The 14,642-nt window shown below is 38.9% G+C and overlaps 1 protein-coding gene across 1 annotated transcript in view; it reads left to right on the top strand.

Moving 5' to 3' along the window:
- The window catches only part of srbd1 (S1 RNA binding domain 1), a 50,871-nt gene that overhangs the window by 32,295 nt on the left and 3,934 nt on the right, over positions 1-14,642 (top strand). Inside the window, exons 17-19 of the mRNA XM_080868328.1 lie at positions 8,519-8,625; positions 10,538-10,705; positions 11,521-11,670. Of these exons, the coding sequence (XP_080724454.1) occupies positions 8,519-8,625; positions 10,538-10,705; positions 11,521-11,670 (425 nt within the window). The remainder of the gene's footprint in view (positions 1-8,518; positions 8,626-10,537; positions 10,706-11,520; positions 11,671-14,642) is intronic.

The following is a 14,642-nucleotide window of genomic DNA, read 5'->3' as shown; positions in this document are numbered from 1 at the left end:
GTGTTGGTTTTCCGCATTGCGAGTGGGTATGTAATTGTGCGAGAAAGGCAATCTGAGCATTATGTCAGTGAGCTTACTGTTAGCATCAGCTATGAATGCAGTATTGTTCTCCATGTGGTCTTGGAAGAAAAGGCTATGAGGAGATGGAAATAAGTAGAAAACGGAAAAGAATGAGGATGACACAGGCAAATACAATAAGGTCACAATAAACGACTGTCAGCTGTACATGATGGATCCAGTATTAGATGCTATGTACTACAAAAAAAGTAATAATAAAGTTATTTTTAAGGCTTTATTGGATATAGTTAAAGCAGGTAGAAGAGAGGGTGTAAACTGCAGAACATGTAGTGCTTTTTTGCAGCAGTTGTTTTTCAGTTATATTGTTAAATTGGTAGAATTCCTGTTCCTGATAAAGATGTGAGGACCATTTAATTATTGGGCAGTGATGAGAGAGAAGAGCTGATGTACTGTAAGGCTGAGTGAGTTTTCAGGTCTAGTGTTAAATTGGTGGAATTCCTCTTTGTAATAGAAATGTGAAGCCCATTTAATCACTGGGAAATGATGAGAGAGAAGAATTGATGCACCGTAGGACTGACTTTATTTTGATTAACTTTTAATTTAATTTAATTTTAATTGCTAAAAAAGCAGATATTTTTGTCATTGATGAAAAAGAATTTTTGCTTTTGGCTTAGTAAAAAGGAGACTGAAGTTGTTATCAGTTGGTTTTTCATTCATCAACTAACAGATGAGGTGCTGTTTATCTGCTGAGAGGAGGTTTCTGCTCACTAAGTCAGTATTGTACAGGGTAAATTGTAACTAAGTAATACACTGATATCTTTTATCAAGGTTATTTCAAGAGCTGTCATTCAAGGAGCGTAAGAAGCATTTTCATGTGTTGCTTTGGGTAATATTTCAGTGTTAAGAAAAAGAATTCACCAGTGGAAGAAGAGAAGGAAAGGAGGGGGGTTAAAAAGAACAGCAGAGGGTGACAAAAGTCAAAGTAAAGGAATGATGGGAAAAATTTAACATTTGAAAGTAAAAGGAGGAGGTCATATTGTTCAAATGATTGTGTGCATGGCTGTGTGTGTTAGGTCACAGGCCCGTGTCTCTCATCACGTCCTGATCTTGACTCTCTAGGGTGCTCAGGGTTCTGCACCTCCCGCTCTCAGATCATGTGACTAGGTCAACAAATGCTAATCTTACCGAGTAAATAAACTCTGGGTGCTGACAGATATGAGATGGGACATCATCTTGACCTGTGTATGAGCTCACGCAAAGCATACACACTTTCTTCCCATCCTTTTTCAGAGTCAGTATGTAATGTGTGTGCATACATTTGCATTGGTGTATACGTGAATGTATATGTGTGAGAATAGGGCAGTCATGCATGCGTTTGTTTTCTAGCAAGTTCTTTTATATGGCCTTTTGAGCTTTCGGAAAGTTTATTGCCATTAGACCCAAAAAGCATAAGGGTAGATGTAACTCTAGACAGCTGGCACAGCATGCGCTCTCTTTCTCTCTCCCTGCTGACCCAGTGAGTGACAGCTCTGAGGGAAAGACGGAAATGAGCTGAGGGCTAAAGAAGTGAGGCCCATTAAAATCAGATTGGACGCAAGTATTGGGGTGGGAACGCTGTTTTCACTGTGGATCCGCTGGCTGACAGTTTTCCTTTTTTTTTTTTTTGTGAATGCTGAAAAGCCAGAAACATGTCAGAATGAGGAGCCAGTGTCATTAGCTTTAACAGGACACTGACATTTAAAAGACTACTTACACATCGGCACAGTACAGAAAACTAAGTGTGTAAACATTGCTGGAGTCTTCTGTTCTTTAATAATTAGACACTAACTTTCCTTTGAACCAGACCTCCACCTGTCAGTCACCTTTATGTAGCTATGGTCTGTTGACAGCTGGGAAATCCCCAGGGATGTGAAATGAACTACTGGAAAATACACACACACAGACGCACACTGCTGTGTAAGAAAACATTACCCGCCAGCCGGATATTAAAGAAACTGTCATTCTTCCCCTCACCTTTGTTGATTGTTTTTCTCTTCCAATTCTAACTTTTTGTAAAACTCTTCACACACCTGAACTAATGCCCTTCATCTGCCTTCCTTTAATTTCATGTTTTCTTTCAAATACTACAACGTGTTAGGAGTGGGTAATACAACCTCAAAATTATAGTGCAATATTTCAAGGAAATCTGAGATAATGATATTTATAAGGATGTAGAAAAAAAAACTGATCGCAGCTTGTAGGCAGCATTTATAAGTGTGAACAAATTCAAGGGCATTTTTTGTACGTCTTTTCTATTGAGCCACTGTCATTGATGCCATCGAAAGTGTGAATCTGTTGCCACAAGGTGCCGCCAGCAGCATTATAGTGCAATACTAGTGACACAGCATTGTATACAGTGACACAGCACAAGTCAAATGTAAGCACAAAAGTAACCTAGGAAGTGTTTTCCCTGGAAATTTTAACAGTAACGTAACTGTTTAATACTTTTGTGCAGCAGTAAGTAAAGTAACTTAATCCTGTACCTCTTCATGAGCCTGCACAATACTGTCACATATTAAAACTGAAACTGAAAACCCCTTGTGAAGAAAGTGTCTATGACTCCTTTGGCATGTTTTTCACCCTTGAATGGTAGTGCCTATGGGGCAGACAGGAGCAGGCAGAGCACAGGGAAAGAAGAAGAATAAAAAATGAAGGCTTGACAGTGATTGATAGTTCCTGCCTAGTCGCTTTGGAGCGTGGGAAAAAAAAAGCAAGCTCTTTAAGACTTGGCAGAAGGTGCCAAAAACATTAGGAGATACTATTTTAATGATTTCCTTTAGATTTGTTCAAGCATGTTTTTGAGTGTTTGTGCATTTAAGCAGGGTGTTAAATGAATAAACCTTGCATCTTTGTTTGTATAATGGATTTACAGAGGCTTGTGCCAAATATCTTCTTATTCTGCAATAAATAATACATATCTGGCTGCCAGGCTACTTATTTTAAGGTTGTACAATTTACTTTCCCTTGTTTAAATTTCTTGGTAAGTGCTTTCTAATTGCTACCTTTTTATATCAAAATTAGTTTATATAGTAGGATATTCAAGGGAAAAAAGCACACAAACCTCATAGTTAACAAGAGCAAACAGCAGAATTGTCAAATAAGAAATAAACTATTTAAAAGAGAGGAGGAAAGGTGCATTTTTTTGGTTCTTAAAATGATGATTTAAATCAACTGTGTCCTTAATTTTTCATCTATATTAAACAAAATGCAAACATTGCCTCTAATCTTTTTGTTAATGGAACATTTGAATAGAGTATTTTGTCCAAATTCTCAAACATGATATTTTCCAAGTGAAAACCTAAATAGATGAGACTTCCTGTGCCTCTCTTGAAGCGCTTTCTGTTCTAGTTTTCTCATGTTCTGTTTTGCACTCCCTTGGGTAATGTGTGACCGTGCATGTGTTTGTGCACACGAGTATGTGCTTGGTTAGGTCGTTAAATGCCAGTCATTCATCAGCACCCGAAAGTGATATGATGGCAAGGACATGTTTTTATGATTTTCTATCACCTTTCACAAAGACCTGATAGCTATTACTTAACTTCCTGAGCTTCCATAATGATCACTCTTGTGTGTGCATGCACACTCCCACGCTTTAACTACTTTAACTGTATGCACTACTTGCCTAACCTGTAACCTAACCTTAAAATTCATCTTAAAAATGGTTATTAAAATTTATTTTTATATTGAAGACTTGCTTTTTGTCCCTTCAAGAAAGACAAGTTTGATAATATGCCTGTAGAGAAGAGTCACTGATTAGTCTGCATATTGTCTTAGACTTTCATAAAGTAATTGTTGTGACCACATTTAGGGGCCTAAAACATTAGTAATGCCTGCATCCACAAACACAAGCATACTCAGCCAAGGCTCCATATGTAGAATACATATACAGGTCTCAGAGGCCTTAAAAAGTGCTGTCAGTCAAGATCATGACCTTCAAATAGCCTTGTTTATTTGTACATAGTTCACTTATTATGTGAAACTGAATGACTTCACTCAGCAGTTTCACTCCATTGTCTATCTGTCTGTCTTCAAAATTGGTTTTCCCAACTTCACTTTGGTGCCCAGTACATTGTGGATTGTTGACAACTGGGAGGAGATCTGTGAAGGGGTGGGGGTTGAGTTTGGTGATGCAGAATTTGGAATCATGGCTGCTGCTGAGGCAGCATACCTTAGTTGTTGCTCTGGTTGATTTAAATAAACAGTTTTAACTAATCAACCTCAGGTAGATGTGACAACATTCACTGACTTGTGGCTTCCCACATTACAAGAATTAATACATGAGTATAAGCCTTTGTGTCTCAGTTTGAATACAACACTTGGAACCCAACAGACATTTGATCTTAATTATTGTGTTCCTGTTTCTCTTTATTCTTTATTGTGTGAATGCCTCACAGGCATTCATACTATTGAGTTCCTGTTTCTCTTTATTCTTTATTCTTCTACCTTATTATTCTAGTTGCTCAGACCTTTTTGCCTATTTGCACTACTCTGCCTGGTTTACACTCAATGTCATTTACCCTTACCTGAATACTGTATATTGTATATTGTATAGCTTTCTTGTTAATTTGTATTGTATTTATTTAAATTTTTACTTTTTAATTATTTTATTTGCATTTTTTTAATCACTCTCTTATATTTAAATGTTCATTGCTATTTCATCTAGGGTTTGAGAGTAACGAAATTTCTATTCTCTGTATGTCCTGTACATGTGGCAGAATTGACAAATAAAGTTGACTTTGACTTTGACTTTGCTGGTTAACTACTCCCTCTGTTCCGCTCCTTCTGCTAATTCCTGCTATATCTTTTGGTCCTCACAACTTTTATACTTTTTGAGATATTAAGCTTTTTATGCCATTTTTTGGCCCATTTTGCTGAATGGGACCACATTGCGAGTGTGATCACTGGTTTTGCTTGCCTGGCTGAGCCATGTTTTAGCTCAGTGAGATGAGCAGCCGTTCTCAGAGCAGGAGGGCTGGGATCGAATCCCGCTTATGGCAACATTTTTTTCAGTTAACAGTTCAACTTTTTTTTCACTCTTTTCAACACAAATTTCAGCTTCTTCACCACTTTTCAGCAGAATTTTCATTCTCTTTTGCTCTTTTTAGCAGAATTTTCAGTCTGTTCTGCTCTTTTCAGTAGAATTTTAGGTTTTTCACCTCTTTTGAGCACAAATTTCAGTTTCTTCTGCTCTGTTTAGCAGAATTTTCAGCCTCTTCTGCTCTTTTCAGCACAATTTTCAGGTTCTTTGTCTCTTTTTGCTGAACATTCAGCTTCTTCACCTCTTTTCAGCACAATTCAGCTTCTTCTGCACAGTGGACATTTTGCCTCTCATCATATTTCTGGTTGAGACCGAAAGTGGTTTGGCTCAGTGGGATGATCAGCTGCCGTGAGATATGGTGGCGAAGATTCAAATCCTGCCTGTGGCGGTTGCCGCACATGTTCCCCTGCTTGCATGCACTCTTTCTTGACACTCTTCACTGTACCCTTTCAAATACAGCCATTTTCAGCAAGCACTTCAGCTTCTACAACTCTCTTCAGCTGATAGTTTTGCTTCTTCTGCTGTTTTCAGCAGATTCCACTACACAGCATTCACACTGCATTTCCGCAGGAAATGCAACTTTTTCTAGTCTCATAGTTAACCTTCTGTCATTTACATCCCTCAGGCTCTTCTTCTTTCATATAAACGATCAGCCTGCTGTCCAAAGACATTCATTCATTACTGTCAGTCCCCTTTCCCTCTCTGGTTTACTCACCTTCTGGTTCACTGCAATTTTATAAATGTCGAAATGACAAGGTATTCTAGGTTTTATCAGTAAAGTACCTCTCTAAAAAACCCTTTTTGTTTTGTCTCTTTTGTAGTTTTCATCACTGTGCTTCTCTCACTGTCTCTGATTGACATGTGGTAACTCAACAGTGTTTAAGTACTTGAGGTGCAGAAAGAAGCACTTTGTTCCTTTGTATTGGTTGGCTGGCTTTGGCTGGTTTCCGACCAATCCAAACATAACCTTCTCACATAGGGATCCACTCCATTGGTTCTGTATGAATTTGAGGTTTGGGTGCTGGGAGTTGGGACGAAGGAATGAGGGAGTGGAGGTGATTTTCAAAGAGATAGTAGCATATATAGCTTTGTCTGGCAAACCACCTCTATGCTTCCACATCACCTTACAGCTCTAATCTAAATACTATGAAGAACATTTAGCAATGATCTAGATGGCTCAGATGGAAAATCTGCATTAAGTTGCGTATGTGATTTCTAATGTTCTTTAGTTAGTGTGTACCTCGAGGTGAGTTGAATATAAAATGAAAATAGAAGAACACTAGGTCAGTGCATCCCTCTAAAGCTAGAATTTGCAGCTTAAAAATAGTGATCGTGCCATTTTATTTGACTCGTCTGTTGCATAATCAGATAGAAAACATACCTCACAAAGTGTGACACGTGGATCGATAGATAAAAAGATACAGCATGACATGCTTCACTGGTGCTGTTAGCGCCACTGTAAACTGTGACGCAGAGCCATGCGGGCCTCTGCTGCCTGGGTGTTGAAGCGGAAACACACGGACTGGATTGTGGATGTTTAATAGAGCAGAACTCTTTCACTCCAGCTCTGAAATCACAGTTGTTTAGTACAGTTGTTTTTCTTCACCTGTATTTTCTCGTTAGTTTCTTCCTTACGACATATTTGCATATCCTTTTCTGTGTAGCAGTCCCTTATTTGTTATGCAAATATCTATTATTATTGAGCAGTGTCACAATGTTTCAAGTGTAAATGTGATTATTATGATTATTGTTTACTTTTGGGAAGTTACTATAAATGCTTATTAAGCTACATTTTTAGTGTTCCCATCCCTAACCAAGCAGCACCTAAAGTGTTCTAGTGTTTCTCACGCCTGTATAAGGTTTCAGCAAGAATCTAAGAACACATTCAGTGGATTTTTCCTGCAGGTTAAAACTCACACTACCTTACGCACCTCCAACTTTCTCACGTGAGAAAATTCTTTTCTGGTATGACAGGTGATTTCCTCCTCCTTGTCTTCTCTTTCTCATGTGAGCTTCTGCTTCTAGAGCCACTCAGCAGAAATCATAAATCATTCGTAGTTTTATTTGTTCCTGTTCGGAATTTTTTTTTAATTATTGTCTCCAAAAGGCCTCTGGTTATACTTACAAAGAACAGATTGTAGATGCTGTTTTTCTCCAGAACTACTTTGTCTTTTAGCTGTAAGTCATCCTCTGTCTGCTGAGCAAAGCTACATCTGTTGTAGGCTAAGTGCTAACTTAAGATAACAAGATAGAAATATTTTTGTAACTATATAGCATAAAAATGTGTGATAAGTATTGGAGGTTCTGTGCTGAAATTACATATTGTAGTTCACAACGGCCAAGCAAAAACTTTGGAGCCCCATGTGTTCTCTGTCTACCGCGCTCTCCCTCCTCTATCCTCATCTGTCCTCCTATCCTGTTATTGCTGACAGAGGGTGTGTTTGCTAGCTGCTCTTGTTGTTATCTGTTTACAAGTCAGTGTTTGTTAAAAGCTTGATCATGTTACAGGACAGCACATGCTAGTCTCAGTCATGTTCATGCACATGACAGACATACACATGCACACAAACACATTCAAAGACCAACAGTAGTCTAGTTTAGAGTGTCAGCTAATCCTCAAGCAGTTGCTGAGACATCAGCCTGTAGCTGAACTCCTGGATTTTAACCACAACACAGGGCTTCGTGTTTCTCACTGCCAGACCTTATATTTCTTTAAGATTATTTGGTTGTGTACTTAAGTAGTTTGTTGACAATAATTTTCTTTCCTTTCCTTTCTTGCTGTCAACCTTTCTTATTTAAAAAACAAACAAACAGGCTCCACTGCTTTTGAAAAATATCTCCTGTTTAATGTTTGATTGGCTGGTCGATGAGAAATGTGAAAGTTTCATTTGGAGGTACTTTTATAGACTGAGAGCTACAATGACAAGAACACTGTATTACTGGGAAAAATCACAGAAAGGCCTAACGAAACATTTTCCTTTCACTTCTGTACTTCTCCTGTCAATCAGTTTTCTCACTCCCTTTTTTGTTTAAAATTTGCCTCATATTTGCTGTATTGCTGTCAGCACAAGATCAAGTAGCAGTATGTGGTGAAAATGGAATATAATATATGGGAATTAACCTGAACACGCTCAAGTGAAGTCTGTTAAAATCTTCCATTAAAATATTTTGATAAACAGATTTGGATGGGAAAAAAGAAAGCACAGCTACATGCAGCTGTGTTAGTTTTTAGTGTTCATCTGTCCCAAAGAGGTTTGAAAAATCCTAAGAATTCCTGTATTTGCTGTCACACACAGATAAAAGCAGTGATTTAAAGTTGTTTTCTTTGCTTAACCAGTTTTTGCCATGTGTCTTTCTGTCTCTGTGTGTGTCTGTACTTTAAAAATTCCCTGGTTTTGTCAATATGTTTCTTTTTTCTCTTAGCATGACGTGTCAGCTGGAGCTTTGAAGACAGCATTGGATGGCGTGGTGCAGGAGTGTGTGAGCTTTGTTGGTGTGGACATTAACATCTGCTCTGAGATACTGATGAGGTAGAGTACCCAAAATGACATATCGCATAATTTCTAAAAATCAATTCAGTTTTATTTATATAGCAACAAACCACAACAGCACTTACCTCAAGGTGCTTTAAATTGTAAGGTAGAGACGCTTCAATAACACAGAGAGAACCCCAATAATCAAACAACAAGTATGCACTTGGCAACAGCCTGCTTTAGCCCGCCTTAACCTTAAATTGAAGGAAGAATTTCAGAGTAGTCCTCCTTGATTATTCCATATACTGTGCAATATACCATTACCACAAGCAGTAAAACAGCCTGAGCTCATGATGCTGTCACCACCATGCTTAACAGCTGGTACAAAGGTGTTAATTTTGGAGCAGGGCTTCTTTCTTGGTCAGGATCATCTTGTGAAGTTAGGACATTGTAGAAAAAAATGTAAGTGAATGTATGTACACATTTGAACCTGTATGTATGCTTTTGAGCCTGTGTTGATTAAAGAAAATCCAAATTAAATTCAAACTTCTGCACCCAATTTGTAGTGGAAACAAAAGTTGTAGTATGATGTGATTTGATATGATTTGATTGAGAAGTCACTAGCCAATAATCTTGCAGTGCTCCTCAGTTTCACCGTGTACAGTTTCTAAACACTAAAATGGGAATTATACTCAGCTTAGACTGAATTGTGGGACTCACATTGCCTGTGTCCGTCTTTTACAGACAGTTTATGTTTGCAAGATTCTTTGCCTATGTTGTCACAGAAGAGGGTTCTTACTGAGCGTGGCTGTAGACTCAGACTAGAGATGCATTAAAATAGCTCGTTTGGGACCAGTGAGCTGTCTTGCTAATGTTAGATGATAATTAAGAATCAAAACATCAAACATACCTAAAAACATTTAATACATGTCCTCACAAGCAAGTGCATGTTTGCACTCAACCACTGTGTGCTGCACAAATACATGCAGACAGAGACAAAATTCTGAAAACGAGATGAAGACGGACTCAGACCTCTGGCATACTTTCCCTTTGCAGTCACAACATGGCAAGGCTTCATTCACACTCATGCACAGGCCATTGCATGATCTACACACACAAAAACACAGATGGCCTGCCAGTTTTCTGTTTAGACTAATGCTTCACACCTTGGCCCACTTACTGGGCTGACTGGTATTAACAAAGAGGATTAGGAACAGTGGACACAATTAAACTCACAGAAACATACATGATGAAGAAGAAACATGGAAGAACACCGTGCACACATGTGCTTATTTGTTACAACTTGTGCAGTATAAACATGAGTCAAAAGTAGGAAGTGCAGAAATTTCATATGCACACTTTTTGCAGTGGAGACAAACAGTATGAATTGAGCTGGCATTAGCTGCAAGGCAGGCATCAGGTCATCTGTTTACCTGTCTGCTCTGCAAGTGAGCGTTTTCCATTCCTCCACAAAGTTAAGCTATGCACAAACGCACATGAAACACACACAGACGTGTTGATGACTGAGGTATTATGCCGAGTGTTGACATAGCCACATGCTTTAGCATGAGTGAGTCACTGTGGGCATTAACAGAGCAGACCTAATTGAGTTTCAAATCACCTCTCGTCTTTGCTCAGCCTGAACTGGACAAATATACATGCTTAATATTGGCTTATGTGTGTCACTTGTGTTTCCAGTGCTTGCTTAAATGCCAGGTCACGGTTGCAGAATCTGCTGTTTGTTTGGTGTGGGTGTGTGTGTCTAAGCCTAATACTGTAGAGTTATTATAGGTGATCCCATAGGTATACAACCTATATGGATATCAACCAAGCTTGAGATCCTACTTATTTAATTACCTGTTCTGTTTTGTTGTTTTAGCATCTAGTGTAGAATAATTTTAAGAAGTTGTTTGAATATATTGTGAGATGAGTAATTTTTCTCCCTTCAATCTGTTGTTTTATCTCCTAGGCATGTAGCAGGCTTAAATGCGGGAAGGGCACGGAGTATCACAGACTGGAGAGAGCAGCACGGTCCCTTCATCAACAGGGAGCAGCTGAAGCTGGTCAAAGGCATGGGGCCCAAGTCCTACCAGCAGTGTGCTGGCTTCATTAGAATAAACCCACAAACTCTATCCAGGTACGCACTCATATACACAGTATATCCACATAGATAGACCTAAAAGCAAGCAGACAAACACTCAAATTCTGTTTCACAATGTTGTCTTTTTTCATGCAATGGTCTGTTGGAACAAACTGCTAAAACGCCCTGTTTATTCATAGACATTTTGTGTTATTTAGCCATGCAAGTAGTTTAGATAAACTTGCACCCAAGTTCTGAGAATTTCTCAATGGGGTTCAGTTCGTAGTGTTCAAAGCAGTAAAAATTACAGTTGAATTACCATCCAAGAGTTTGTATCGTGTATATCATGTAAAACAGAGATGGGTTGAAGAAGTTATTTATGATTTATGAGGAGTGTGATGTGATGCAGAAATTATTCTAAAGAAAAAATGTTTTAGTTACTCTAGATAATCGTGTCAAATGTGTTGGGAAATACTGACAGTGTACTTGGATTATTTCAAATATCCATCCATTCAGTATTTCTGACATTTTTCCCTCCGAGATGATGGGGGCAGCAGTCTAAGCAGTCTAGCAACTCAGACCTCCCACTTCCCAACCACCGGTGCGTTTTCAAGCCAACTTAGAGATATAATGTTTCCAGGTTGCCGCAGGTCTGCGGCAGGATCTCCTCCCAGAGGGATGTGCCTGAAGCACTTGTACCACTGTTATATTTGGATGGAAGCAAAATTCACAGGGCTCAGTAAAGCAAAATGCAGCATGTTTCCATGGCTTGATAGACTTTCTTTTCCTTTAATGTTTATATAAAACAATATATAGTCTTAGAGCAGGAATACTGGGGTGATTTAAAATGCATTTCTTTCTTGCCAAAACAGTGTCAGATCATCATCTAACCAGGCACCAGAAGTGCCCGAGAAACCTGCAGCTAAGAAAGGCAAGGGAAAAACTGGTGTCAACGTCTCAACCTCATTTAACCCCCTCGATCAGACCTGTATACACCCGGAGTCCTACCATGTAGCACAAAGGTACAGTGCACACAAACACACACGGACGCTTGAACAGCAGCCCACCCCACTGGCTAAAGCATGTTCAGGCTATGATGGAGTTGATTTTGACACCATCTCACATGGGGTTGGTTATAGTGGTGGAGGGCTCTGATTTGATTTACACAGACATGGGATACAAGAGAGGAGGCGTTGGCTGTGGTGTGTGTGTCCTTGTGTGAGAGATGATTGTTAGCGCTGCGGATGCTGATATCAGAAGCACATTGAGCATCTGTGTGTGTGTAACAGATGGACACACAAAACGGAGGGAGAGAGAGGGGGCCCTCTCTCATCCAGCTGTAGTCACTCAACTGTGTTTAGTCTACATAAGTTCTGACACTAGTGGTTTTAAGCATTGCTCTCCTCTTGTTGATGGTGTCTGTACATATATGTGGGGAGATGTATCTCTGTGCACACACGTGCAGATAGATTGATGTTGCGTGTATGAAACTTCCTACTTCAGTGTCTGTGTGTTCAATACAGACTGCACTAGAGAGTAGTTCATCAAAGAAGTATTGGGGATCAGAGGTCTTAAAATATAAGAGCACACATTACTCTTCTGTTAATACCCTCTGCACTCCTTTTTGAGCTGCACGCGTTTAGTTACATTTATTTGTTTTTCTCTTTTATTTTTATTTATTTATTTGGCAGACACGTTTCTCGTCCATACTTTCAGCTCTCTCACTGCCCCTCCCTGTCACTTTCTCAATGGTGCCTCACATTAAAACTTCTTTTAACCAGAATTACCAACCGTTTAAAGATATCTTTAGCATTTTTCCCATAGAATTTAACTCCACAATTGAAATTTCTCACTGGACATCTAATCGTTCTCTGCTTTTCTATTTCTCTTGCTGTTCAGAATTCTTAATCCTGTGTTGGCAAATGCATTATCCGGTGTTATGGCTGTATTATAATCCAAGTCTGGGAATGTACTCCATTCAGTATGGGTTCTGAAAGTATCCCAAAGTGTGTTGTGGTTTCCAGCACATCACCTGTCTCTGTAAAGATTTTCAGTACATGAAAAGCCATGTCAGTTCTTGCTCTTTTATTTTGACAAACCAGAAAATAAGTAACCTTCCACTAAACTTAAAATCACAGGGTATGACAGTGATCTGGAAATAGACCATACTACTTGACGAGTGTATCACTCATTGGGCTAGTTTGGATGTCTTTTTACGTAAACCTTTAGATTATAGCTGTAAAAGTCTTGGTGAGTTATATTCATAATCAAAGAGTTACTTGGAAAATCACTAATTTGTATACTGACTCAAAATCAGAACTCTAATAATCGCTACTAATCACTAATAATCTAATCAACTTGAATTGATTAGATTATTAGCTGTGAGAGCATCACTGAGATACCCCAAAGATTTTCTCTCCTCCTCACCTACAAATGGTGAAAACAAGGTTTAGAGGGAGAATTGTAAAGGAATGCTTGTGTGTGTTAGTGTATGTGTGTGTTTGTGTGTGTCTTTATGCTGTATAAGGAATATCATGTTCATCGCATTAGTGGAACTGGATCCTCCATTACTGCTCACAGCCTACACATCCACCCTTTTTTGTAACCATATACACACACGCGCACAAAACCAGAAACACAAGAGCACACGCATGATTTTTCCACCTTTAAAAAAATAAAAAATAAATCAGTGAAGCCTAATTCTGTGAGTGCATTATGTGAAATATTTAATTGTAATTTGGTTTGAGACAGCGAGCTTCCACTGTGTGATGAATATTGTTCTCATAAGTAACAGTCAGGGCCTAATATTTCTATAACTGAAGACAGAGTGGGTCCTTGATTGTATGCCTGGACAAAATCTGTATTAGAGCCCACCCAACGCTACATTCACACACACATACCAAAATACATGCACAGTGTTGGTAGCAATTATATAAGTATGAACCCAACGGTGTTGGAGGCCTGTGGACTCCCGGTACCCCTTAAATACTAACATACACCACTGAAAAATAAAATGTGAAACACACACCTACAAGTAGGGCCCTCCACCCACTTAATCTATTCTAAGATATCTCTCCTGTGCTCTTCTATTTGCTTTTATTTAGGTTTTAAGATTTTAGTATTCCTGCTACTCAACCAGTGTGCTCATACATTTAGTTTGGATTTTGAACTTCTACCACAGTGTATATGAATTAAGGAGCAGGAAAAAAAACTTATATGAACGTATATTAACTGCATGACTTAAATGACTCTATAATATATATAAAGAGTTAAAATATCAGAAATTGTACTTAATGATATAATTAAACTTGGTTGCATTGTGCAAAGAAAAGCTTTACAAATGATCCTGCTTGCTTTCTGTAAGAAATTATATGTCAGCCGCCTTTTCCTGGCTTTAGTCCAACTGGGGGTCTAGATGATATGTGTCTAAGCAATCAAGACACAACTATTTCTTTTCCTGTTAAAAGATATGTGGTTGGAAAGTTAAGAAGATTAAAGAGGCACAGGAGAGAAGACCTTATTGTTATACAGATATCCAGTTTGGTCCGAAGGTGTTGTTTCCTTACCACTAAGTCATGTCTGGCACATACTTAGCTACTATTTTGTACCGATCAAGCTTACTGGTGTTGAGAGATCGAGTCCGCTTGTTTCCCTCTTTTGGGCATTAGACAGGGACTTTGATGGCAGGGGCCTCTCGACGCACAGCTGTCACAAACATAGTTTGTACACAAGCTGTTTTATGTTACATCGGTACTGTCCCTCCTATTGCCAAATGAACATTTCTGAACAACACAGTGTATGAATCAGGTTGGTGTGTGTGTTCTGGTGTGTTTCCACCTGTTCTGTCCATCATGTCGTGGACAGCTGCTGAGTCTGTTTGGCGTCAGCCTGCCAGTGAGCGACATCTATCACGGATGTTACCCAGCTGGTCCACACATGAACACATGCATAGAAACAAATGCAGTCACATCTATCACCAAATATGCCAAGTGCC

This window comes from Rhamphochromis sp. 'chilingali', assembly GCF_963969265.1.
Source record: "Rhamphochromis sp. 'chilingali' genome assembly, chromosome: 20".
In the NCBI taxonomy this organism is placed as follows: domain Eukaryota; kingdom Metazoa; phylum Chordata; class Actinopteri; order Cichliformes; family Cichlidae; genus Rhamphochromis; species Rhamphochromis sp. 'chilingali'.
Note: the sequence above shows the minus strand (reverse complement) of the source record. Positions and strands in the feature narration are given on the sequence as shown.